Source organism: Amphibalanus amphitrite, unplaced genomic scaffold, assembly GCF_019059575.1.
Source record: "Amphibalanus amphitrite isolate SeventyFive unplaced genomic scaffold, NRLGWU_Aamphi_draft 000231F_arrow, whole genome shotgun sequence".
In the NCBI taxonomy this organism is placed as follows: domain Eukaryota; kingdom Metazoa; phylum Arthropoda; class Thecostraca; order Balanomorpha; family Balanidae; genus Amphibalanus; species Amphibalanus amphitrite.
Genome location: NW_024881726.1, coordinates 44098 through 68372, shown reverse-complemented (window position 1 = coordinate 68372; position 24275 = coordinate 44098). Strand labels below are relative to the sequence as shown.

At 49.5% G+C, this 24275-nt stretch overlaps 1 protein-coding gene across 1 annotated transcript; it reads right to left on the bottom strand.

Moving 5' to 3' along the window:
• Positions 1 to 755: 755 nt before the first annotated feature.
• On the bottom strand, positions 756 to 22696 carry LOC122385794 (mediator of RNA polymerase II transcription subunit 15-like). The gene is made up of 5 exons (XM_043374321.1): positions 21799 to 22696; positions 8071 to 8210; positions 4784 to 4980; positions 3359 to 3425; positions 756 to 1701 (listed from the first exon to the last, which is right to left on the bottom strand). Exons 1-5 carry the CDS (start codon positions 22517 to 22519, stop codon positions 1477 to 1479), a joined length of 1350 nt encoding a protein of 449 aa, XP_043230256.1. The 5' UTR covers positions 22520 to 22696; the 3' UTR covers positions 756 to 1476.
• Positions 22697 to 24275: the final 1579 nt, after the last annotated feature.

The following is a 24275-nucleotide window of genomic DNA, read 5'->3' as shown; positions in this document are numbered from 1 at the left end:
CTTGACTATTTCAAACGTTTTTCGAGAAAAACTCTCCATATCTAATGCACCGCCATTTTGACTTTTTTTAGCCCTGTGACGTCATCTTTGACCTGACCTGAAAATGACCTTAGTAAAAATGGTGGGCCTTGTCCGTGTGTACCCCATGCCGTTTACCGCTTGTCGTCGGTTGTAAGTTGGCGCAGACCCCCGTCGGTGCGCGGGTTATGGCAGCTTCCCCCGCATGCATGGGAGGGAAAATATTATGAAACATGAAATAATATCAACAGAACAGCCATTTCGTGCACTATAGGAAGGCGATTTACATTCAGGCTCAAACTCGGACGACTGACATACAGTGTAGTGTGCATATGTATCGGAGTTCGTGTGCGTGTTCGTCAGACATTCAATCGCCTCTGTGAACTCCAGCGCTGCGTATTCGTGGGTATTATTGCCGGGGACGCTCCGTCGCCGCTCACGGGCTAAACACAGTCGGCCGTGACGGCGGAGCATCAACCAGCGCTAACAGTTTGCATTAGGCGAGTCCCGCCGATCATTGTTCGCCATAAGACGTCAGTGTCGTTTACAATTGGAAAACATTACACCGTCTCTGCACGCTATATCTACGCAGACCTCATTTGGCAGCCGACATGCTAGCAATGCAACATGGAATAGAGGGAACTGGGGCATGCGATATCACTTGCAGAATACCAAGCTAGTGGGTCGATAACTGTACCTACATACCATTTAGGCACTGCCTATGGACCTAAAACAGCTTCAAACATGTCATATTTATTTTGATTTTATGAAGTAGGTATCCAACAAAGGCACCGATAATGAATGGGAGATTCAGGGGAAAGAGCAACAAATACATACATTGCACCAGAGAAGCCAGATAAAATAACTGACATAATGTTGGTACCTACCCACCGCCGACTGCCGAGTTACCTTCCCTTGAATCACAAGCATGTCAAATGAGCAAACATGCACGCGTTTGGTAGGTATGCTCATTCGTTAAAATGCGAAGTCGCATAGTAAAACAGGAATGTAAAAAGTAGGTACGTATGTCAGATCATGTGGACCACGCTGTTGATGTGGCCACGGTAACCTCCACCAGCCCTGTCCGAGTTCCCGAGCCGCGTCCGCTCACCGTCCCACCTGCATACCTCGCCGGCATCGAGCCGCAGTCGGCTGACACGGCCGCGCCGCGCCCGTCTGACATGCCGACACACCGGGGAAGCCGGCCCTCTGACACACAGCGGCGCACCCGGAGAGCAGCCATCAATGCGCGGATAGCACACAGTCACTCGCCGACACTCCCCGGCAGCTGCCGTTAACGTGACCATACGTCCGTCACACGACACTGTACACGGTCCACCGCGGCGGTCGCTCCTCTAAACACACTCGGTCTCTGGGGTTCACCCGACACAGCCGCGGCCTCCGCGGGGCTCACCGGACACAGCCGTGGCCAGCACTGGGCGGACCCACATGTCCGTCTCATATCCGTCCGCGGGGCTTGGCCTGCGTGTCGAACAGTTTGCGCACGAAGAACACCTGGAGGCAGCCGGTGGCCACCACCACCACCACCTGGATCAGCGACCAGCGCAGCACGTACGCGTTGTTGGAGATGAGCAGCTCCCAGTCGTTGGCGGCGCGCGACTTGGAGTGGCTCAGGTACTGTTTGGCGATCTGCACCTTGTGGTCCACCAGACCGAGCCCGTTCTGCCGGCGGGGACGGAGCACAGCGGTCAGCAGGGAGCCGACCGGTGCCCACGGCGGGGACGGAGCACAGCGGTCAGCAGGGAGCCGACCGGTGCCCACGGCGGGGACGGAGCCAGCGGTCAGCAGGGAGCCGACCGGTGCCCACGGCGGGGACGGAGCACAGCGGTCAGCTGGGAGCCGACCGGTGCCCACGGCGGGGACGGAGCACAGCGGTCAGCAGGGAGCCGACCGGTGCCCACGGCGGGGACGGAGCACAGCGGTCAGCAGGGAGCCGACCGGTGCCCACGGCGGGGACAGAGCACAGCGGTCAGCAGGGAGCCGACCGGTGCCCACGGCGGGGACGGAGCACAGCGGTCAGCAGGGAGCCGACCGGTGCCCACGGCGGGCGACGTCTCCGGAGCTCAGACGGAGGCAGCGTGGTGTCGGAGGGACGCGACAGGGGCGCAACTATCGGCTGAGAAACGTGCGCCGGGGGTGTCACGCGGTTCTTTATTGCTAAAGGAGAAATCTGTTGAGTTCAGCGGAGTAATAAGGTAGATTATAGGTCCGCTAGGTACCCATATAGCCCTCGCCCGTAAACGGTGTTTTGCCACCTTCGCTCATGCAGGGGGGGGTTGGTGCGACCCCCCTCCCCCCTGGTGTTTGAAAACGAAGCGTCGTAGAGCTTAGCGGAAAAGACCAACGGATTGCTCTCAACGAGATCTCGCGATTGGTGGTATATTTTTTGGTCCTAGGTCAACATTTGACCTACTTATGACCGGTCAAAGGTCAAATTTTCGGAAAAATCTAACTTTTTCAGATTTCCGCGCCGATTGCGGCAAAACGGTAAGAGATATCGACTTGAAACCTTCACTATCGTGATCCTTGATCAATTATCTATCGTTTGGTGTGTATTTCGATGTCGTAACTCTAAAAATGATGCGTTGGGAGCATCGGAAGTCTTGCAAGGTCATTTGTGCATTGGGTCACGTCAGGCGTGTGACGTCACTGACCTGACCCTGACCCAAAATGAGCTACAAGAAACAACCGACGATGCCTGAAATGGATAGCAAATTCGAATTCAGGGCATCAAAATACCCCGAAAAGGCATACAAGTGCAAGAAGTCATTACAGGTCAACCGAGGTCACTGACCTTACCTTGACCTTTAGTGACCTTCAAATGTCAACGGACATTGTGCCAATGTCAAATCAGCCAGTTGTGATTCTAAAACAATCCATCAGTGCGTCAGGTCAGTCGGCATTTATACCAATGTGAAGCAATCTCCAATTTAGCGTAAATCTGGCCGGAGGTTGTTCCCTTTATGACGTCATAACTCCGTGACCTGACACGACCTTGACAAAAAAAATAACCAAAAGTTGCGCAAAAGATGCCCCAAAGGGTACTGAAAATTTGAGCAGGCTATCTGAAACGGTTCGGCGTGTAGCTAAGAAAAACCTCAGGGGGGGGTTGCACCAACCCCCCCCCCCTTCATGGCCGAGGGATAAATGGTTATTGACAGCCGGTATAACACTAGCAACTTGCGTTGAACTATTCCATCGGTGATTGAAATAACTATGGTGACCAGGAGTAGCTGATGTTATCTAATGCCGATAGGTACCTACCTACCTATATTTACTGTTCCTCGGATTAGTTAGGTTAGCGTGCAGCGAGGCTTACCGTGAAGTTTGTTGCGACAATATCGTACTGTTCCAGCTCGTCCGAATGTTGCTCCCACTCATCGTATCTGAAACAGGCGTGAGTATGATATTTAAAAAGCCGTCAAATATCACGTTACGTCAGCAACAGAATTCGGCGCGCGCCGCCGTCTTCTGTGGGTAGGTAGGTATGCTGTGCCGGAATACAGCCAGACGTGTGCAGCGTGGTGCAGTCGGCGGCGCATCGCAGGCCGGATAACATACGGATAGCTGAGAGAGGCCGACGGATAACTGACAGATGCAGGTGGCTAATTGACGGAGACCGGTATATAACTGACAGGCCGGCGGATAACTGATAGACGCCGGTGGATGACTGACAGAGACCAGTCAAAAACTGACAGAAATTAGAGGATAACTGACCGAGTCCGAAACCAATGTAGGTATAACTGACAGAGGCTGGTGGGAAACCGACACAGACCGGTGAAATACTGACAGAAACCGATGGACATACCTAGATGACAGAATTGATAGCAAACGTGGATAGGTACCTGACAAAGGCCGGTGGATAACTGACGGAGACCGGTTTTTGGTATGATAGAACTAACCATTAGGTAGAGCCCTAACAATACATTTCGGAAGGTGACGCCCGTGGCGGATAACTAACAGACATAGGCGCGGGAGCCGGGGGGCAGTGGGGGCAGCTTGCCCCCCCAACTCTAGGGCCGTGGGGGCGGTGCCCCCACAACTTTGAGACGAAATACTGCACTTTTTTGCAAATGTTTTTCTTTTTTGTTGAAAAAGCCAAGGGATGAAAAATAAGTGGCCTAAAACCGGCGAGAAAACTAGATTTGGGGGTACCCTAGGTTCATCTCCATTATGGTGTGCCCCCCCAGTCTGAAAGTAGTTCCCGCGCCTATGCTAACATAGGCCGATGGATAGCTGCAGGGGCGTGGGAACTACTTTCAGATTTGGGGGCACACTGCACAGCATAATAAAGGTCAACCTAGGGTGCCTCAAATCTAGTTTTCTCACCGGTTTTAGGCCAATTATTTGTCATCCCTTGACTTTTTCAACAAAAAGAAAAGAAAAACATTTGCATAAAAAGTGCGACATTCCGTCTCAAAGTTGTGCGGGTACCGCCCCCACCGCCCCAGAGTTGTAGGGGCAACCTGCCCCCACTGCCCCCCCCCCCCCCGGTTCCCGCGCCTATGGATAGCTGACAGCAGATCCTGAAGGATAACTGACAGAGACGTTACAGGTACCTACAGGACTTATCGAAACCCTCCGTAAAGGGCCATGGGTGTCGCTTGAAGTAAGTCTTAGTTGAACCTGAGTGATGAGTCCTTCAAATTGTTTCATCATTGTAACATAAGCTCTCTGATGTTGAACAGTAAGAATGACTGGTAGGTGACAGGTGTAGCCTATAGGTATTGAAAGCAGCAGTTACCTGAAGGTGGTCAGGTACATGTTGACCAGTTTGCCGGCGAAGCGGGAGAACTGGTTGTCGATGCAGGAGGTGAAGTAGCCGCCCGTCTCGGAGGTGGTCTCGTACTCGGACTGCTTTTTCCACTGGTACGGGTGGACCAGCTGGCCGGTGGGGTCGCGCACCGCGAACCCCGTCATGCCATCCCCGCCGCGCAGCGTCTGAGCGGAAAAGTCAGCTGGTCAGCCTCACGCTCCCCTGAGCAGGGATGCATAGCAGCTAAGACTGTCTCTGCGCTGCCCACACTGCACACTGGGCGGATTTGCCATTCTAGCGCGACGCGGCCTGAGTGTTCACTTTGTCTGTCTATAAAGCATTGGAAATTGGTACACAAATAGGTATTTTTGTAACCATTATTTAACCCGCGCCCTGGTGGGGTCTGTTTATAACGCGACCTGGTGGGGGGGGGCTATTTTTTGCCCCCTCGTATCTCCGAAACTACTAGACGGATCCGCAAAATTCAAACGGCGTTCGAAAGGCCTGTCAAATTTGTCGAAGCAAACCAAATTTCATTGACCTCGGGGTCACCGATGACGTCACAGGTCAGGTCAAAGATGAAATGTTTCATCGTTCACGGGTCTTCTAGGGAATGCGCTATAACACCGAGGAAAACGCATTTTGTCGAGAATCAGCGGTAGGGCGTCAGTTGCCTAGTAGATATGTTGCTATTAGAGGTCACTGGCAATACCAGGTCAGGTCACAGGTCAGGTCACCAAGGGTCACAGGTCAGGTCACATGAGCCCAACTTTACTAAGGTTGTGTGATACATGTTTTATGGCCAATTTTTCATTTCCAACTCAATGGCGTTGGTTATAAGACTATCAGGTCAAGCTTAGGGCACTTTCTGGTGAAGTTCAGGTCACGGTCAGGTCAAGGTCAAGCCAAAAAAGGTCAAATTTTAACGTTGATAGTTTTGCATAAAATGGGTATTGATTCGATGCAGCTCGTCACGGGGAGTCTAATGGTGGTCTTTGTTTTGCGCTACGGGGTCTAGAATTGCTAAAAATTGAGTTTGAAAATTTGACGTCATCAATTTTGAACAGTTTTTTCGCTATAACTTCGCCAAAAAAGAGGTATCAATCTCAAATTTGGTATGTGGATGGAAGGCGGTAAGGACTATCACATATATTCCGGTTTTTGCGAAATTCAAAACACTTTTTGGATTTTTCGATTATTATATCAAAAAATCTATTTTTGATTTTTGGGGCTTAAAATCCAAAAATTTCAAAAATCCGAGATAGCAGTTTTGTAGCCCTGTCCAATCTACAGCTTTTATGTTTTTATCATTTTTCTGTATTTGCAAAGCTACAGGCCTGACAGCTCTTCCCGCGAAACCCTTTTTTGGGTCGAAAACGGCAGAACATGACGTCACTCTGACGTCATTTCCGGCCAACCTATCATAGCCTTTGGAAAAAAATTTTGGTCACAATGTGTAAAATTGATGTCCGGGAGGGTACTGAAAGTTTGGTGACGATCGGCGTAAGCGGTTCTGGAGATATATCGAAAAGTCTGGAGGGGGGGGGCAAAAAATAGCCCCCCCCACCAGGTCGCGGGTTAACCTTCCAGGCGGCGAGGGGGGATTATTTGCCCACCCCCCATTTAGTTTCTCGATATATCTCTAGAACCGCTGCGCTGATCGTCACCAAACTTTCAGTACCCTCCCGTGAATAGCTATTGCACATTGTGACCAAAATTTTTTACAAAGGCTATGATAGGTTGGCCGCTAATGACGTCGGAGTGACGTCATTTCTGCCATTTTCGACCCAAAAAAGGTTTCGCGGGAAGAGCTGTCAGGCCTACAGCTTTGGAGATACAGGAAAATGCTTCAACATAAAAGGTGCAGAATTAACTAGGCTACAAAACTGCTGTCTCGGATTCGTGAATTTTTTTTATTTTGACCCCCAAAAATTAAAAAAAAGATTTTTTGAATATATTAGCCGAAAATCCAAAGTTTTTTGAATTTCGAAAAAAAAAACAGAATATATGTGATAGTCCTTACCGCCTTCTATAAGTACATACATACCAAATTTGAGATCGATACCTCTTTTTTTGACAAGTTATAGCGAAAAAACTGTTCAGAATTGGTGACGTCAAATTTTCAAACTCAATTTTTAGCAATTCTAGACTTCGTAGCGCAAAAAAGATTGCCATTAGACTCCCCATGACGAGCTGCATCGAATCAATGCCCATTTTATGTAAAACTATCAACTTTGAAATTCCACCTTTTTTATCTGACCTTGACCTGACCTCCACCAGAAAGAGACCTAAACCGTACCTGATGGTCTTATAACCAACACCATTGAGCTGGAAATGAAAAAATGGCCATAAACATGTATCGCACAACCTTAGTAAAGTTGGGTTCCTGTGCTGATTCTTGGTGACCTGACCTGTGACCCGACCTGGCATTGTCAGCGACCTCTAATAGCAACATATGTACTAGGCAACTGACGCCCTATCGCTGATTTTCGAGAAAATGCGTTTTCATCGGTGTTATAGCGCATTCCCTAGAAGACCCGTGAACGGTGAAAAATTTTATATTTGACCTGAACTGTGACGTCATCGGTGACCCCGAGGTAAATTAAAGTTGGTTTCTTTCAACAAATTTGACAGGGCTTTCGAACACCGTTTGAATTTTCCGGATCCGTCTAATAGTTTCGGAGATACGGGGGGGGGCAAAAAAATGCCCCCTACCGCGCGGAAAGTCGCCTGCCTGGTTAATGACAATAAAACTAAATATAGTGAATAAAGAAAGTGACAAGGAAGTCATTTGCTTCTGTTCCTACTTCTTTGAGCAAACATCTGACTCATGCACAAAATGTAATGGGGGCACTTCGCTATTGGCGCCGCTTTTCTAAAATCAAGGGACACGGTGCCCCGGTGCTACTCCCCCCCCCCCCCCCTCCGCCGCCTACTATGACAACGTCGGAATAGTTATGCTCAATGCCGATTGTCAAAATGGCTCCTCAAACAGTTATGGCGAATGGTTGAATTCAAATGCAAAAAGGTGTACAAGAAAGGTTGTCAACCAATTTATTTATTGCTTGAACGAGAAGATCCGCAATTCCATTCTGGACAGGTAGGTACCGAAAAATTCACGTCGCTATTATGATAACGGCGTGAGTTATTGGCGAAAAACAGCAGGGGTGGGCGAAATTCGCCCTCCTCCTTCCACTGTGCGTGTTAAATAATATAGCCACGCGTCGGCGATCTCTACCGCTCCGTAAAACTGAGTATCGCTGTCAGAGACTCACGTGGAAGCTGACGTAGAACTGAGCCCCTGGCTGGACGTACTGGTAGAAGCACTCCTCCTTGCCGGCCTCCACCCAGATCCGGTAGTCCATCGCCAGGCCCGGAGCCATGATGTCGAATTCGGGGTCGATCGGCTGATTGCCTGCCAGGTCAGAGGTCACCCATCGGTCAGAGACTGGCGATCACAACTGGACAGAGACTGGCGATCACAACTGGTCAGCGACCAGCGGTCAGCATCGGTCAGGGACCAGCGGTCAGCATCGGTCAGGGACCAGCGGTCAGCATCGGTCAGGGACCAGCGGTCAGCATCGGTCAGCGACCAGCGGTCAGCATCGGTCAGGGACCAGCGGTCAGCATCGGTCAGGGACCAGCGGTCAGCATCGGTCAGGGACCAGCGGTCAGCATCGGTCAGGGACCAGCGGTCAGCATCGGTCAGGGACCAGCGGTCAGCATCGGTCAGGGACCAGCGGTCAGCATCGGTCAGGGACCAGCGGTCAGCATCGGTCAGCGACCAGCGCGGCGGTCAGCATCGGTCAGGGACCAGCGGTCAGCATCGGTCAGGGACCAGCGGTCAGCATCGGTCAGGGACCAGCGGTCAGCATCGGTCAGGGACCAGCGGACAGCATCGGTCAGCGACCAGCGGTCAGCATCGGTCAGGGACCAGCGGTCACTGTTAACGCTCTACATGTGGGAATTGTGTGCGCTTTGTTTGGGGTCCTATGCATGTCCCACTAGTGACCAATTTCGTTTTCTGTCAGGAATGAGACGGCAAGGAGGCTCAATTTTGCTGTTTGTTTGTTGATAACCCACGAGCCGCTGGGGGGGGGGCATAAAGTTGCCCCCCTTTACGTTTTGTGAAATATCTCCGAAACCTGATAAGCTACGAACGTGAAACTTGGCATAGCTTCAAATGAATACCTAGGCAATGTTTGAGGAAAGTTTGGTGGTAATAGCACCTAAGATGACGTCACAGTGACGTCATAAAGTTTTGTCGTTTTCCGATATGGACCGTTTCTGATGACGCTGAGCATGCAACTCGACTGTAAATGAACTAGACAGCACCTGCTGTCATCCTAAAACATCTTACTACACTTCCATCTAGTTTCTGACCAATTATCGGCCCTTTATATTCGGTCCCATATATGTGATGTATCGTGAGGAATATGAAAGTCGCAAATCTATAATTTCACTTATGACGTCACTGTGACGTCATTTCAAATGGGATCGACACCAAATTTGGACACAACCTCGGCTAGGTATTCAGGAAGATGTGTGCAAAGTTTCGCTTCTCTATCTCTTCGCGTTGCGACGATATCGTCGCAGAAGTAAAGGGGGGGGCAACTTTATGCCCCCCCCCAGCGGCCGGCGGGTGGCGCGGAGGCCCAGCGGCCGCCGGGATAAGCCAGGCTCGTCCATGAGTGACGTCTGCCTCAACGCATGATCAGGCGAGCACACAGAATTTCGAATGGAGGGTGCACGCCCTGCAAACACGCTGCCATTCCATGGACTACACCTCACTCCTGAACCATTTTAACCCTCGCCCGTATTGGTGTTTTTCCGGCCGTGAACGTATAAGGAGGGGGATCCGTCGGACCCCCCCCTGCCGTTTAGCCCCTGAACGAGCCAGAGCTTCGCAGAAAAAACGAGCGTGTTGCCAGTGACGAGAGGAAGCCGATGATACCCAATTTTAAGGTCCTAGTTCATTGGTTGACCTTCCTGGTCAGGTCAATGACTCAAAAGTCGGGAAAATCGGGATCTGTTAGAACGTCGAAAAGTGTGGCTGCTATTGGGTTTTTCGGGGTGTTGATCACGAATATTATGTTCGTTTTGATCACAGATGATGTCTTAACCCTCGCCCGCACATGCCATTTTCCCATCCTAGAACGCACATGGGGGGGGGGTGGTTGCCACCCCCCCCGCGCCATTTCGTTCCTGTTGGAGATAGAGCTTAGCAGTAAAGACCAAAAAGATTCTTTGGGAAGAGACGAATCCAATGATACCCAGTTTTACCTTCTCAGGTCAGTCATTGACCTTCCAGGTCAGGTCAAACTAAAAAATGTTGCTGTTTTGGGTCACCGTTGGATATCAAGTGCGCTGCTTATCAAATACCGATGACGATGCTGTTTTCTGGTGCCAAGCCAGCTAGAACCTCTTTGTCACACTATCCGACCAGAATTTTGCTGCTGAGGTCATTTCAGGTCAAGTTAGGTCAAGGTCAACTATATGTGTTTGTATGTCTGTGTGTGTCTGTGTGTATACTGATGTGTGAATCGATTGTTTTTGGGTCCATATCACATGAAATCATGATCTGAGAAGCTTTTACCAAAAATGCAGTCAAAAAACTTCACAAAAAGGAAATTCAGCTTGCCTAAAACGCAATTATCTTAGATGACCTAGGTTGACCTTGACCCTGACCTTGACCCCTGTACATCGTCGAACAACATGTTCCATGATAGGTGGGAGGTAAGACTGGCAAAAAAGGCCGAAATCAGGGTGTCAAAAGCTCACAAGGCCCATGGCAAACGCAAGATGTTGAGAATTGGCCATTTGGGTCATGACATGACCTGAAAAACAAGGTCATATCTCCGAAACCAAAAATCACAGAAACTTGAAATTTTCAGTGGACATCAAGAAAGGATAGACGAGCAGCTATACGAAAAATCAGCCTTCTAGCTCTAAAAATGTTGAGTGCAGAGCAGAAAGACTGCCTGGGGGGGGTGGCAACCACCCCCCCCATGTGCGGGCGAGGGTTAATGCATCTAGGCCAGGTCGGGTCAGGTCAGGTTAGGTTAACCAGTAGGGGTCCTGCCGGGCATTCGTAGTAGGTGTCAACCGCCTCTGACTGCTTCGTAACATGTTACGAGGGCACCAAAACTACTTCGTAAATAAATAAAAATGTACATCGTATCTATGTATATTATACATGTAGTCTGAAATACTGTCCAGCTTGCCCATCAAGTATGTAACCAACCGCCCTTTGAAGGGTTTGATCCGTTTGATCCCTGCTAAATTTTAGAAGTTAATTGTTAAACTTTTCCACCTTTCGGACGAAATGTCGATTACCTGGGCCTCTTTGCGTTCAAATTTATTCAAACAGGCATTCAATGTTCCGTCGTAAAAAGGGCTACTGACACCTGTTTCAAAGCCTCGGGCCACTGACCGGGTATGCGGCGATACCTGCACCCGGCTGACGGCAGTGCCATTGGATGGCCGTCGAGCGATCGATCCACTGTGCGATATGAGCCAATAGTGTACGGCTGTGTGCCGTCAGCCTCAGTGGCACACCTGTCCACCGCCAGTAACGGCGCACACCTGTCCACCGCCAGTAATGGCGACACCTGCGGGCGGCGCCTATACATTAGCCATGGCGACGCTAGCCACACCCGCCAATGTGTTCCTTGTAAGCATAAGGCACGTTAAATCTACCCCCATTGAGAGGCTAATGGATGTAATAAACGCTCAGCTGTGTTATGGCTCAGGTCGACTGTATTATTGCTAGGGGCATGGGGCAATGAGCACTAGGTCATGAACTCTAACACGATAAGGATTCGTGACCTTTATTTGAGAGGCTTTGACCATTTTGTTTGAAAGAAATGGCCCTCGCCAAACCTATCCACTTTCAATGTCTAAATATGCATGCAAAAATGCTGCACCACCCGCAACCTTTATGTAAATCTGGGGCATTCCCACGACAAATCGACCAAAAAAATCGCGGAATGACACCCTACCTCTCCAATTTTAATGAAAATTCGGCTATGGGGCGCCCGGCGATTCGTGTTGTGACATTTTCAATCACATCCGTCGAATACTTTGGGAGGTATTGCCCAAGGCGACCTAATGACTAGCAAAAAAACAATAAATTTCATCCGCGGATATTTAGCTAAATACTCTTTAGATTCATATAAAACTGCATATCCCCACAATTGGAATTACACAAAGATTTTTGTGATATCAATTACTTTGGAAAATTTTCTATTTTTGATTTTTTACATATAATCTATTTCTAAAATCAAACTTTGAGAATGTGATCTTTTTTTGCAATTTATTTTTGCAGTAAAAGTCTTCTCAACGCATTGTCATTTGAATGATGAAAATATTAAAAAGGTGTTTTTCCTCTTATGGTCGCTATACAGCATTGAATTTCGTCGTACAGTGGTAAAATAACAATAACTGTAAACTGGTCCGAACTGAGAACGGTCAAATGTGATCGAGAGCTCATTGCAACTCTGTTAATTTTTTCTTAAGAGGCTAGGACACCTACGCAAACTAAGCTAGGTCCCAAATAGTCAAAGACGTCATAATGACGTATTGTTCTCAAGAGAGCGAGGTTTAACCCCCTGTGGCCGTGGGAGCGAGTACTATCCGCCTCTGACGGTTCTTTCATCACTGCTAGCCCTCGCCGGCACAGGCCATTTTGAGTCCTTCGACGGCACAAGGGGGTACCTAATCCCCCCTTCGCGTTTGGCCCCTGATGGAGCTAGAGCTTCGCGGAAAAAAAACGAGCGTGTTGGCCGTCACGAGAGGAAGCCAATGATACCCAATTTTAAGGTCCTAGGTCATCGGTTGACCTTCCAGGTCAGGTGAATGACCCAAAAATCGGGAATATCGGGACCTGTTAGAAAGTCGTAAAGCGTGGCTGCTAAGGGGTTTTCCGGGGTGCTGATCCCGAATATCGTGTTAGTTTTGATCACAGATGATGTCGTTTAGCGTTTAGACCAGGTCGGGTCGGGTCAGGTCAGGTCAGGTCAGGTCAACCGGTAGGGGTCGTGACGGGTATTCGTAATACCTGTCATCCGCCTCTGAGAGCTTCGTAACATGTTACGAAGGCACCAAAACTACTTCGTAAATATTCAAATGGTTGCTAAATTCGAATTCAGATCAAAAAATTAGCCTTGAAACATGTAAAACTCGAAAAAGTGATCCGAGGTCACCAAAGGTCAATGACCTGACCTGACCTTCAAGTGACCTTGACACCCACCCTAATGCATGGGAGCAACATCAAATCACATGTTTGAGCGTTTGAAACCACGAAAAGCTTGCAAACGCGCGGGTACCTAATGCGAGCCGACATACGCCGAATCGCGACTCCGGCCAAACATGGTCCCGGAAAAGATGTCACAGGCAGGTCAAAGGTCATTTGGGTCAGGGTCATGAAATTTTCAGAGCAGGTGTAAAATTGATGAATGCGAGGGTACTGAAAGTTTCGTCGCGATCGGCCGCTTTTTACGCGAGTTATTTGCGAAAAACTTTAAGGGGGAGTTGCATCCAGCATCAACCCCCCCCCCCTCCCCCTGTGCCGGCGAGGGCTAGGGACGCATTGGCAATAGAGCGCTGAAAGTTATTACGGAGCGAGCGAAGCGAGCGTAGTCTTTCCTTAGATTAACGGAAATTTCTGAGTATGAGCGGCCGGCCGTGGTCACGCTTTTGCGAGGCTTATATCTCAGCAACCACTTGACCGATTTACACGCGGTAATTTTTGTAGGGTAGCTTCATTCCTTCTACCAAGTATTGGACTATTCCCGATGCATGTGGGTGACCCCTTATGCACGTGCCACGTGCAAAACGAAGAGGTGTCACTTTTGTAATTGTTGCAATATCTCGGTAACTACTTGGCCGATTGCGCTCAAAGTTGGCATGTAGGTAGGCACCCACTAGGCACTGCATATACATGTGCCAGAGTTGGGATGCTGCTGCACGTGCGCACGTGCAGGGGTCGATTCCAGATCTCGAGAACGGCTGGACCGATTGCGCTCAAATTTGGTACACGGTTACGGAGCAGTTAGTAGGGTCGGTGCCGTGCACAAGTCAGTTGGGACCCATTTTGCACGTGCGCACGTGCAGGGTGCCGCTTCCAGATCTCGAGAACGGCTGGGCCGATTGTGCTCAAATTCGGCACATTGCTAGAGACCGGTTAGTAGGGTGCCGTGCACAAGTCAGTTGGAGGTACCCCCTCGCAATTTCGCACGTGCAAGGCCCACCCTCTCGCTCGCTCCGTTAGTCGCCCCATAAGGCGCTATACTGGTTTTAACTTATCTTTGATTTAGCTTGTGACACCAAACGAACTTTATATAAGGTCACTTCACTGAACTATTACGTCAAGTAAGTGAGCCTATGTAATGTTAAAAATGTCGCAATAGCGAAACGCCCTAATTGCCAAACAGTTATTTACGGGGAGAGTGTACTTCACGCATTATTTGCAAGGTCCTATGGTCCAGTTTTGCTCCTGGACCTTGCGTGACGTCATAAAGACGCAACGTCATTCGTGACGTCACTAAGGCTGTTTGAGGTGATAATTTTTCGTCAATAGATTCCAAACAAAATGAGGGCATTGAGGGAAGGGTCATCAAAGTAGGTACTAGATATGTCAATCGGATACCGACTTTTGGTATACCGATACCAAACCGATACCAACTCGGTATTTGGTATTTCAATCCTCCTAATGTGTTTGGTATTTTGTTGGTATCCTGAACCCTCGCTAATGTTTAAGAGGCTAAGAAATCTGTAAAAGATCGGTATTTTCCTCATGTTCCCAAGTTGGTTTGGTTTCGGTATTTCTCCACGGTTTTGGTTGGTATTTGGTTTGGTATCGGTATTCCGATTTTCCGTATCTGACATCACTATTCGTGATCAGCACCCCGAAAAACCCCTTAGCAGCCACACCACGACTTTCTAACAGGTCCCGATTTTCCCGACTTTGGGTCATTAACCTAACCTGGAAGGTCAACCAATGACCTAGGACCTTAAAATTGGGTACTATCGGCTTCCTCTCGTCACGCGCAACACGCTCGTTTTTTTCCGCGAAGCTCTAGCTCGATCAGGGGCCAAACGGCAAGGGGGGGTCCAACCGACCCCCCCCCCCCTACACATTAGAAGCTGGCAAACGCCGCACACATGCGAGGGTTAACCATTTTTTGTCAGGACTATAGCTGTGTTCCCCCTAGTTGGTTATTGACCAGCTGTTTTCTCTTCTGAATTTCCATATGTCCTCTAAAAGTAGAAAAAGAGAGCAGTGCACCAGGACACCATGCTATTATATCACTATGTAGTATGTACATTGACATAGCATACCTGTATTACCAACACTAGCACTGCTGCTTCTTCCAATATCAATGATCATCAATGGCAAAATCAACTATTAACCCGGCAGTTGTTGGGGTATTTCGCCACCCACCGTTTGCTGGGGGGGGGGGGGGCGTTAAACGCCTCCAGCCGATAACTCGAAATTGCCGAGGTTCAGTTCAAGATTTTGGAAAATGCGGAACGATAATCAATAATCGAAGATAGCCATTTGATTGTTCATGGTATTGGCAGTCTAATGGCGTTTACGGCATGTCTGTATGTCTATTCTGTGATTTTATATGATTTTTTTAAACATATGCCGTTTTTGGTTGAAAACCCAGAAATCATGACGTCACTAAAACCTCGATAGCTCAAAAACTTTCCGATCGATTTTTTTTTTGAAACTTTGTCACAATAAACTTCAATCAATTCCCTACAGGTACTCAAACTTTGGCGCGCCTGTGGCGCGCCGTTTTTATGTTATGGCCCGGCGAAAAAAAGTGGGGGCGTTTAACGCCTCCCAGCAACTCGCGGGTTAACCCTCGCCCCGGCAGGGGGTTGATGCAACCCCCCTAAGATTTTTCGAGGATAGCGTAAAAACGGCGGCGCACAGCGCCGCCAAATTTGGCACAGCCTATGTGGCAACCTTTTTACATATGACCTGAAAATTTCAAGTCCAAGTGACCTTGGATCAGGTCACCACGTCAGAAAAACCGGTACAAGGTCATGGTCAAATTTCCATTTTCTTTTTGCACCTGTCCAACTCACAGTTTTGGACTGATTTCCTTCAAACTTTCAGGATGTGCTAAGCTCACCGAGTTGTATAAAATATAGTTCGGGTTTTTTGATGTCACTGACCTGAGGTCAGTTAGAGCCTAGAGGTCACTACGTCGCAATGTTAAGCCTATGGGAAAATACTAAATTCGGAAAATACTGGAGATATCCGCTTCGTTCCATCACTTTTGTGCTTTGAAACCATAGTAATTAACAACAGGTCACTTGGTGCTTCTTTGTTTGGTGTACTTATACATGGGTCAGGTCAATTGAAGTCAACTGAGGTCAAATGATGTTTTTTGCCAATAACTTGGCACATAATGACGCTAGAGCTTAAAAATTGGTGTCATTGAGTTCCTGGTGATCAGCCGAATCGAATGATATGCGATATAATGCAATTTGGTTAGCTTGAACTTAATTAGTTAATTACAGTTTACTTAAAAATTAAGAAAAACTTAAAGTACACTTAAGCAAGCAAAAAGTATACCATTCGTCGCGCCTTGACGTGCTGAGTTCACTGGTGCCTTTTTTCTCTATCTTTATTAGATCAAAAGTTATAAGCGAAAAACTTTTGACCTGTTTTTAGCGAAATTTTTACATTTTTACCCCCCAAAACCCCCCAAAATATTGACCTAGAGCAACCAAATTTGCACAGGGGCGAGAACTCCAGGGAGCCCACCTACCTACCAAATTTGGTGTTTCTAGGTGCCATAGGAGCCAATCGCGAGGGGGGTCGCATCACCCCCCCCCCCCCCTGCCAGGCCGTGTTATGAAAAATGCCCTGTCAGGGCGAGGGTTAATGTTCACATTTAACCCGCGCTCTGATGGAGTCTGCCGAGCAGCGCGGTCTGATGGGGGGGGCTATTTTGCCCCCCCCCCCCCTAAGATCTCGAGAACCACGCAACATAGCGACAAGCGGTAAACGGCGTTGGATAGCCCCAACTGGGAACTACCTTGTGACCCAATTTCATTGACCTCGGTCAAACTAATGACGTCACAGGTCAGGTCAAAGGTCAATTTTCACCGTTTACAGGCATTTCAAGAAATGCGTTGTAAAATCGAGTAAAATGCATTTCATTGAAAATCATCGATGGGGAAATGTTCTTCAAACACATATTTTGCTATTTCAGGTCACTGATACCAGGTCAGGTCACAGAGGTCAGGTCACTGGGGGGTCACAATATGAAAGTGTCGTGTGATACATGTTTTATGGTCCATTTTACATGACAAATGCGATAATGTGGGTCAGGCAGACTTTTGGGCCAGCTTAGGTCACGTTTTGGTCAAGGTCAGGTCAAGGTCAGGTCAAGGTCAGTTCAAGGTCAGGTCAAGGTCAGGTCAACATCAGGTCAAGTTTAGGTCAAGGTCAGGTCAAGGTCAGGTCAAATAAGGTCAAATTTCAAAGTTGATATTTTTGCATAAAATGGGTATCGATTCGATGCAGCTCGTCACGGGGAGTTCACTGGTGGTCTCCGTTTTGCGCTACAAGGTCTAGAATTGCTAAAAATTGAGTTCAAAAATTTGACGTCATCAATTTTTAACAGTTTTTTCGCTATAACTTGGCCAAAAAAAGAGGTATCGATCTAAAATTTGGTATGTATATCGAAGAGCGCAGGGACTATCACATATATTCCGGTTTTTTCGAAATTCGAAAAAATGGATTTTTGAAGTTTTTTTTTCTAAAAAAAAAAATATTTTTTTTTATTTTGGGGGGTGAAAATCTCAAAATTTCGAAAATCCGTGATAGCAGTTTTGTAGCGCCGTCTTTTCTCTACACAACCATATAAAGAACTTTAAAATTGCTTGTTAACTGTAGAAATGGTGATTGGTGAGCGTTTCAAGATGTCATGCTTTTGCTCATTTTAACTCGAACATGACCTCAGTTTGACCTCAATAACTCCTGACCTGAGGTGACATGTGACTTGAAATTTTGTGTGAAGGTGTCAAATTGATGCCCGGTAAGGTACCCAAAATTTGGCAAAAACCACAGGGGGGCCAAAATGCCCCCCCCCCCCATCAGGGCGCGGGTTAAAAAGGCCGAACTTAAATCAAAGGATGGGAATCACAGCTGGGAACACTGAGATTAGGCCTTCCAATTTTGGAAGCCTTTCATTTTTGGAAAATGCATACCCATTTATGGAAGGTCCTTCCAAAAATGAAAGGCTTCCAAAAATGGAAGATTTGACCACAGTCACTGGCGGATCCAGGGGGGGGGCCACCGGGGCCATGGCCCCCCCAAAAGCCTGAAAGGGGGGGCCAACATATCTTTTGGCCCCCCCCCAAAACGCTTGGAGAAAAATTAATGTGAGAAGGTTGCGTAGTAGATACCTACTAGAATCAGCAGCGTGATTCAATAGCGTAGAGAAAGTCAGGGGCGCGGGAACTACTTTCAGACTGGGGGAGCACACCATAATAGAGATCAACCTAGGGTCCCCCCAAATCTAGTTTTCTCACCGGTTTTAGGCCACTTATTTTTCATCCCTTGGCTTTTTCAACAAAAAAAAAGAAACAGTTGCAAAAAAGGACGGTATTCCGTTTGAAAGTTGTGGGGGCACCGCCCCCACTGGCGGATTCAAGGGGGCCACCGGGGCCATGGGCCCAAAAAGCCTGAAAGAGGGGGCCAACATATCTTTTGGCCCCCCAAAACGCTCGAAGAAAAATTAATGTGAGAAGGTTGTGTAGTTACTAGAATCAGCAGCGTGATTCAATAGCGTAGAGAAACCCAGGGGCGCGGGAACTACTTTTAGACGGGGGGGGGGAGGTCACACCATGATAGAGATCAACCTAGGATCCCCCAAATATAGTTTTCTCGCCGGTTTTAGGCCACTTATTTTTCATCCCTTGGCTTTTTCAACAAAAAAAGAAAACATTTGCAAAAAGGAGCGGTATTCTGTCTGAAAGTTGTGGGGGCACCGCCCGCACGGCCCCAGAGTTGGGGGGGGGGGTCAAGCTGCCACCACTGCCCCCTCCCCCCGGTTCCCGCGCCTATGGAGAAACTACCGGGTTTACTAGCTTCCTTCATAAAGTGTCGTCATGTCTTATCGTCACCCGAGAAGGTCTTATTGCATAAATATCGATTGAGCTGTCAAGTTAACAAACTTGCTGTGGCAGCCTGACCTGACATGACCCGGCAACTTTTCATTCACGGAATATGCGCAATAAATTTTTTAGGAAAACTCACTGAGTTTTCGTTGAAAAAAACTTGCTTTGTTTCGTAATTGTACAAGAAGCATATGAGGGACCTTTTTGTCCCTTCCTGCGAAACGGTAAAAGACTTATTTCGGTCACAGCTCAGGCCAATCTCTAAGGGTCAGTCGGGTCACTTATTTCTTAAAAGGGTCCTTACGGCATCCAAGGACCAATTCCGGCTTTTGAGTGCGCCACATCAGCATTTGATGCTACGACAGATGTCGAAATCTGAATATATGTTACAGGCCGTATGAAAATTCGGTCCGTTTGCAAACGGCCTGGCCCAGTCAGGCCATATGAAACTACCTGAAAGCACCGGCCGTTTGCAAACTATGACCTCAAATATCAGACCGTTTGAACACGACCTAGTTAGTTTCGGCCTAGCGGATCCAGGGGGGCCACGGGGTCATGCCCCCAAGCCTGAAAGGGGAACAACATATATTTTTTGTCCCCAAAAACACTTAAGAAAAATGAATGTGAGAAGGGCGTAGTAGGTAGAGAGAAAATACCGTATCATTAAAAATCTGTGAGCTTGATAAAAGTGTTGGTCTTGTCTTCACCCAAGAAGTTCTTATTGCACACTTTAACCATGGATGAAAGAACCTTCATCCCCTGGTTCTCCTTCATCCATGCTTTAACTCTCGATCGACGTGTGAAGTTATCGTGTAAGGTATCATGAAGCCGATCGCGACGAAACTTTAGTACCCTCATGGTGACAAAGTCTGAAAATTTCATGACCCTGACCCAAGTGAACTTTGACTTGTGGCCTATTTCTCGAGACTGTTTGGCCATGTTGGAGGCCATGTTTGGCCGGAATAGCGATTCGGCGTATATCGGCTCACATTATCCGCGCTTTTATAGTCTTTTCGTGGTTTAAAACGCTCAAACATGTGATATGATGTTGCTCCCACGCATTAGGGCGGATGCCAATGTCACCTTACGGTCAAGTCAGGTCATTGACCTTTGATGACCTCGGTGCACTTTTCCGAGTTTAACATGTTTCTAGGATAGTTTCGTTTAGCTGATTTTGAATTTAGCATTCTGCAGCCATTTGAACATTTACGAAGTAGTTTTGATGCCATCGTATCATGTTACGTAGCTGCCAGTGGTAGTGGACACCTGCTATACGGACGCCCATAAGTACTCCTACTGGTTGATCTGACCTGACCTGCCCCGACATGGTCTAAACGCATGAAGACATTATCTATGATCCAAACTAACATGAAATTTGTGATCAGCACAAAAAAAACGTATTACAGCCTTACTTTAGGAGGTTCTGACAGGTCCTGATTTTCCCGTCTTTTGGGTCTGTGACCTGACCTGGGCGGTGTTTCACGGCGCGCTGCCAGCCGCTGCCAGCGCTGATGGCACTTTTGGTTTCAATGGAGACATCAACAAGCCTATACCCACAACACTACCGAAGGCTGACCTTAGCTCGCGGAATGCGCTGTCAGCGGCTGTCAGCACGACCGTGAAACACCGCCCTGGAAGGTCAACCAATGACCAAGGACCTTAAAATCGGGTATCATCGGCTTCGTCTCGTCACTCACGGGCAACACGCCTGTTTTTTTCCGCGAGCTCTAGCTTAATCAGGGGCCGAACGGCAGGGGGTCCAACCGACACCTCCCAGCCCGCGAAGGCTGCGCCACGCACCGACCCGGAGCGGGCTATAATTGGTCGACAAAAGCAATTTGAAGTGTTTTCAAAGTAATATTTAGGCTCGGGTTGGGTGGGCTACCATTTCTATTTTTTTATTTTTAGTTTAAAAAAAATATCGTTTCAGGGCTGTGACGAAAAAATAAGTGGCCTAAATCCGATGAGAAAACAGGATTTGGGGGTACCCTAGGTTTGGTTGCTTGCAGGAGTTGGCCCCCCCCAAAACGCAAGTCTGGATCCGCCAGTGCACAGTTTCCCCCACTGATATTGGAGGCCTGTCTACTCTTGGACTTGCCTCTCATAGGGTCTGTTCCAGTCGCACTTCTTCACACCTCTAAACTCCTCCAAGAGCATGATAGAGGAGGTTGGAGCAGGGCCCTCCTTGGCTTTGTAGGGGCTAGAGCTGCCACTGTAACAGGAAAGCAATCTTGGAGGAGTTTAGAGGTGTTAAGAAGTGCGACTGGAACAGACCCATGGCCAACAGGACAGGGTTGACCGCAGGGCGCGGGACGACGGTGAAAACAGGGCGCCCGGGGTGATTTGATCAAGGCTCTTGAAATTCACTCGCACAAACCACGTGACAACCACCGTGTTGAAGGCGTTGAGAGGGGGGAACTCCGTAATAGCCACGTGACCAAATATGCCCTCCGGTGCCCTGTTTGCACCGGCGTCCAGGGCGCGGGCCGCACAGGGAGAGAGAGAGTGCGTGACGTCATCACTGGAGAAGCTCGTGCCGCGCACATGGCGCACTACTCTGCAGGACTGGCCGAGCCTCTGACCTCAGAGCTGGCAGCTCGGGCTAGTAGCGGTCGGGCCGTTAGGCGTACCCACGACTGAGGTTGGAATGAGGTGATCGCTGACCACCCCAAGACAACTTTCGGGACCACCCCCATCCCCGACCCTGTGACCTGGCCTGGAACGGGTCGGTTGGTAGTGAACCGCAGCAGCTGGGGTGGGTCAGCTCCTGTAGAAGCGAACACTAAACAGTGGACGGGCCGGCTGCACATCCGCGGCAGGTCAGCTCGGGTGCCGCGTGCCGCCACTACACTCACCCATGGGCTGGTGGTGTGCGACGGGTAGCTTGGCGCCGCCGGGCAGCGTGGGCTGCGGCTGGCCGGGCGCCGGCGCCGGCGGCAGCCGCTGGCCCTGGCCGCCGGGCGGCGGCGGCGCCATGTGCTGCTGCGGCGGCGGCACGCCCGGCGGCATTCGCTGCCCGGCCTGCATCTGAGCCTGCATCTGAGCCTGCATCTGCGCCTGCATCTGCGCTTGCTGCTGCGGGCTCAGCTGCTGCTGCGCCTGCATCTGGGCGTGCTGCTGGGCCTGCATCTGAGCATGCTGCTGGGCCTGCATCTGAGCATGCTGCTGCTGCTGCTGATGCAGGAGTTGGGCGTGCTGCTCCGGCGTGAGCTGCTGCTGACCCTGCAGCTGCTGTGGTGGAGGAGCGGGAGGGGGCTGCTGCTGTTGCACTGCGGGCTGCTGTTGCACCGGGGGTTGTTGCTGCACCGGAGGCTGCTGTTGCACTGGGGGCTGCTGTTGCATTGGGGGCTGCTGTTGCACTGGGGGTTGTTGTTGCACTGGGGGCTGTTGTTGCACTGGGGGCTGTTGTTGCACTGGGGGCTGTTGTTGCACTGGGGGTTGCTGTTGCACTGGGGGCTGTTGTTGCTGCGCCGGGGGCTGCTGCTGCTGCCCCTGTCCACTAACGAGAGCCACCACACACCAGACGGCAGCGACTCGCAGCATGGCAGCTGTCGGCGCTCCGCGGCCGGCCGCCATTCCGCGCGCACTGCCCGCCGCGCCCGCCGCCGGTCCGGAACGGCCCGGTCCGCAGGTGAAAGGCGGCGGCGGCGGCGGCGGCGCAGTCTGGCCTCCCGGCGCGGCCGCTCTCAGCTGACGTGGCCCGCAGTCAGCTGCTGCGCGTCTCGCCCCTCCTCCCGCCGCGCCGGCCGCGCCGAGCTCGGCTCCGCCGGTGGCGGCCGGACCGCTGTCTGTACTTCTCACCCCGCCCCCGCCCCCTGCCGCGAGCAAATCCCGCTGGTGGCGGCATTGCCGGCCGAGGCTTTACCTTCGGAGGCGCGGTGGGGTACATATCTAGTGGCCCGGTGGTCCAGTGGCGGGGCATTCCACGTCAAATCAAACACCGAAATCCGTCATCCCCTTCGATTTTTCTGAAAATTTGTAGGCAGACTGGGCATGGTTCAAAACTGAGTTACGTATAATATTTTCGAAATTTGATAACGTATCGCCGAGATATAGGTCATCGAATATGGCCAAAAATGCCAGACATCATTTTTTTAAATGCTTATAACTCTGATTCCTTTTCTGGTATCAAAATGATATTAACAGGGTCTTGTAGGCAATTGAGAAGGCTTTGATTTTTAATTATAAAATTAAATTGAAGTGACCTTGAAATGCATTTGACCTTGAATTAACCCTCGCATGTGTAGGGGGGGGGTCGGATGGACCCCCCCCCATGGTTTTTCGCGAATAACTCGCGTAAAAAGCGGCCGATCGCGACGAAACTTTCAGTACCCTCGCATTGATCAATTTTACACCTACCCTGAAAATTTCATGACCCTGACCCCAATGACCTTTGACCTGTGACCTCTTTTCCGAGACCATGTTTGGCCGGAATCGCGATTTCGCGTATGTCGGCTCGCACTAGCCGCGTGTTTGCAAGCTTTTCGTGGTTTCAAACGTTCAAACATGTGATTTGATGTTACTCCCGTGTGTGTCAAGGTCACCTGAAGGTCAGGTCAGGTCATTGACCTTTGGTGACCTCGGGTGACCTCGGGTCACTTTTTCGAGTTTTACATGTTTCTAGGCTAGTTTTTGGAGCTGAATTCGAATTTAGCAACCATTTGAACATTTACGAAGTAGTTTTGGTGACTTCGTAACATGTTACGAAGCTGTCAGAGGCGGTTGACACGTACTACGAATACCCGTCACGACGCCTACTGGTTGACCTGACCTGACCTGACCCGACCTGGTCTAAATGCTTCAAGACATCATCTGTGATCAAAACTAACACGATATTCGTGATCAGCACCCCGAAAAACCCCTTAGCAGCCACACTTTACGACTTTCTAACAGGTCCCGATTTTCCCGACTTTGGGTCATTGACCTGACCTGGAAGGTCAACCAATGACCTAGGACCTTAAAATTGGGTATCATCGGCTTCCTCTCGTCACGGGCAACACGCTCGTTTTTTCCGCGAAGCTCTAGCTCGATCAGGGGCCAAACGGCAAGGGGGGGGTCCAACCGACCCCCCCCCTACACATTAGAAGCTGGCAAACGCCGCACACATGCGAGGGTTAAAACAGAAAAATTTAAATAGCAAAAAACACGCCACCTTCGATTTGAGTAATTTTTACATATTATGTCCGTCACAATGTTCCTAACCATCTGTGAAAAAATTGGAGTGGGCCATTCATAACTTTCGCGGCAAACGCCGTTTTCATGCATCAACATCACGCAACCGCGCGTGACCTTGAAAGACAGAGTCAAGACATGCTTGCTTGTGTACACTTTC